At 33.3% G+C, this 3,444-nt stretch overlaps 1 protein-coding gene across 1 annotated transcript in view; it reads right to left on the bottom strand.

Annotated features, from left to right (window-relative positions):
* Positions 1 to 3,444, bottom strand: part of LOC108747150 (histone-lysine N-methyltransferase 2C-like) — a 43,337-nt gene that overhangs the window by 21,228 nt on the left and 18,665 nt on the right. Inside the window, exons 21-25 of the mRNA XM_018484428.1 lie at positions 3,206 to 3,427; positions 2,885 to 3,067; positions 2,274 to 2,483; positions 1,535 to 1,819; positions 533 to 1,030 (exon numbers count right to left, since the gene is read on the bottom strand). Coding sequence (XP_018339930.1) covers positions 533 to 1,030; positions 1,535 to 1,819; positions 2,274 to 2,483; positions 2,885 to 3,067; positions 3,206 to 3,427 — 1,398 coding nt within the window. The remainder of the gene's footprint in view (positions 1 to 532; positions 1,031 to 1,534; positions 1,820 to 2,273; positions 2,484 to 2,884; positions 3,068 to 3,205; positions 3,428 to 3,444) is intronic.

Genomic DNA, 3,444 nt, shown 5'->3' with positions numbered 1-3,444 from the left:
GCCGAGGCAATATTTTTCGCAATAAGTTTATTACAGTTTTTTAAGATTTGGGAGAATTTGGGGGGATTATTTGTTTCAGATTGATTGTGTGAATCCGATAATTTCATCGGCTCTCAATTTATTTCTGAAATATTAATTCAATTTAATTGAATGTATATTAGATAGTAGTTCAACATCTTAACACTCGGACCAGGAAGCCACTTTGTATTTAAAGTCTTAATACTAAAATATAATTTTTTTACAGAATATAATCTAATACTTAAACTCTACAAAAGAAACAAATAAAATATGTTATAAAGATTAAATGAAAAAGAGCATACAGCCACGCTACAGATGTAAAGTAGTAGATTGTAATTACATTATTTTTTCAGAAATAAATATAATTATTATTTCTAAAAAAATAATTTAATTACAATCTACTACTTTACATCTGTAGCGTGGCTGTATGCTCTTTTTCATTTAATCTTTGTAACATTTTAGCCACTTTCTAATATTTAAAAAATATGTTATAAATAATTTTTTTGAACTTTACCTTGTATATGTGCCTGCGAAAGTCTCTGCGGATGTCCGGAAAAATTCGATGGATAGCTCACAGTTACCGTGTTGGTGGAAGTCACCACTCCAACTGCTCCATCTGGTGAAAGCAACCTTGTACCGGGAGGTATTGGTCGGCCCATCGCTGCCGCTTGTTGCACTTGCTGATGCATCTGTTGCTGCACTACTTGCGCCTGCATTGCCTGCGATGTCGTCTGCGATGTCGCCTGTGGTGATGTTATTGTCGATACGTTGGAATTTTCTGTTAGAGTCAAACTCGTGCTCGTCGAGCAGGATTCAGTCATATCAGAGGTTGGACCAGTCAATTCTGATTTCTGTTCCTCGTCCCTAGTTTCCTTTTTTTGCTTATCGTCTTTGGGATCAACTTCAACTTGCTCGAGATCCAAATCAAGAATATTAGTCTTCTCCCCACCTGCGATCGTGTCCAATTCAGGATCCGCATATTCCAGTATGTTAAAGTCCGCTCCCATTTCAGCTTCAAGAATAATAAATTCTTAGTTTTTAATTTTGTATTAATTTACATAAGAAATTTGTTTCCAACTTTCTTTCAAAATTAATTATTGTGGGTGTGTGTTGTGTGTGCGCATGTTATGACAAGCAAAGTCTGCATAGTGTGCAGGTCAACATTACCTGGACACATCAACGTGATTGAGTTATGCAATTACATTGTAAAGCAGGCCGGACTTTGCCCGTAACACACACACACACACACACGCACACGCACACACACACACGCGCGCACACACACACACACACACGTATGTATGTATGTATGTATGTATGTATGTATGTATATATATATATATAATTTATATGATACATATAAATCAATTTAAAAAATAGAGTAAATTGTTTTCTCGCGCGCGTGTGTGTGTGTGTGTGTGTGTGTATATAATAATTTTGTTTAATTCTAGATATTGAAATTCAAATTCCTTCATATTCTTTAATTTTATTATGCAATACACAAAAAGAAACCTACCAAGCAGTTCGTCATCATCATCTGCCAGATCTCCCAATATTGCACTGACTCCTTCGACTTCAACCATTGGACCGGCTCCTTCCTGCTCCAGCTTTTCCAATTCAGCTGTTACATTGTCGGGGATCTCAGATGCTTCTGAAGTAACCACTCCCACGGTCTCGCTCATCGTCGTGGGAACGAGTGGTGCTCGCACCATTCCTGGAGTTGTGTTCAACATACGAATACCTTGATTTAAATTGTCCTGTGCTGTCCGCACGACACGCTGATTTTGCGTCTGATTCACGTCTAAAAAAGATTTTTCATTTTGTTGAAATCTTTGTAAAATCAATTTTTTATGTTTGTGTAACATCAGAACTTTCTAACATTTTAAATTATAATTTATATAAAAGGCTATAAAAAAAGATAAAAATTTAAATAATAGAAAAATATAAATGCTCACGCATATTTAAATTTTTTGGAGATAATACCAAGCAATTGCGATATCGGTCTGCAATTAAAACATACATGAATAACTCTTTTCTACTATCAATGTTTACAATACGACAGTTGAAAATGATTAAACATTAATTAATACCTTGTTTTTTAATTTATTAAATTTTTAGAATATAGAAAAAAGCAAATTTTGCGAAATCATTACTTTTATCTTTTTAAAAACAAATAACTTTTGTCTGAATTATTTCTTTCAAAAATATATTTCTTTCGAAATACCGTTTTGCTAAAAAATTTTTTTTTAATTTACCTGTAAATCTCTGTTGTTGCAAAATATCATAAGATTCGGAAATGGCATTTCTCGCTGCTGGCATTCGTATTTGAAGGTTTTGAGTTGCTTGGAAATGCTGTTGAGCAGGTACATTAGTAGCTACTGGGGGCCTATTCTGCAGTAATGTCCTAGTACGATGATCAATCGGATTCTGAATATTTCCTGCTACAGGGTGTCGCGAGTTTATTCCTGAATTCATATATCACACAGAAATTTTATATAAAAATTGAAAATTTTACATAAAAAAAAAGTTAATAATATAATAAATTAATTTTATTAGATTAAGAATATTTAAGTATTAAAGAAAATGTTTCAACAATTATTATAATTTATGCAGGTATTGTATAGTTAAATACTATATAACATAAGATTTGTTACACAGGGTGTCCCAAAACTGTTAAATATTTTACAGCAGATTCTTTGTAATATATTTTAAGACAAAAAATTTCGAGGGTATGATTTTTTGAGAGCATGAGTTTTTAAATAAGAGTTCAAAAATTACGAATAACGAGGCTAGAATCAAGGAAATTAATATAATAAATTAATATTTATACATCGAAAATTAATAAATAAAAATATTACATGCATACCAATGGAATTTCTTATTAAGACATTCGGTTGAATAGGCATTCTGGGCCTAACAATGCCTGGCGGAAGTGGATGTCTAAAAGTGCCTTCACTAGAATTGTTTTGTACTTGAGAGTGTTGCTGCTGAAGCTGCACATGACTAGCTTCAAACTGTTGCTGATTGTTTTCCGTATTATTCTGTCCATCTGAATTATGAATATAATTGAAAAAGTGCGAAAATATAATTTTTATTGTATTTTAATTCATTTATATTTCAGCAAATACGTAATACTTGATATAAAATAATCATATTCATTATTCAGAAATTACAAAATAAAACAAACCTTGAACCCAATTGGCACCTACTCCTTCAATTTTCTTACTAAATTGTTGTCTTTGCAGTAAGTCCCTCAATTGCCTATTGACTTCCGGTTGTTGTACAAAAGCCACTTCTTGTTCCTGAGATGTTCGAGGAGTTTCAGAACCCCTAGGTGATGGATAGCTAGATGCGACAGGAGCGGGAGTAACAGGTGGCTGGCTGTAAGGATCAGGAGTTCGGGATGTTGCAGGTGGAGGAGGAGGA

The sequence above is a fragment of the Trachymyrmex septentrionalis genome, unplaced genomic scaffold, assembly GCF_001594115.1.
Source record: "Trachymyrmex septentrionalis isolate Tsep2-gDNA-1 unplaced genomic scaffold, Tsep1.0 scaffold196, whole genome shotgun sequence".
NCBI lineage: Eukaryota > Metazoa > Arthropoda > Insecta > Hymenoptera > Formicidae > Trachymyrmex > Trachymyrmex septentrionalis.
This window is presented reverse-complemented; position numbering and strand designations above follow the sequence as displayed.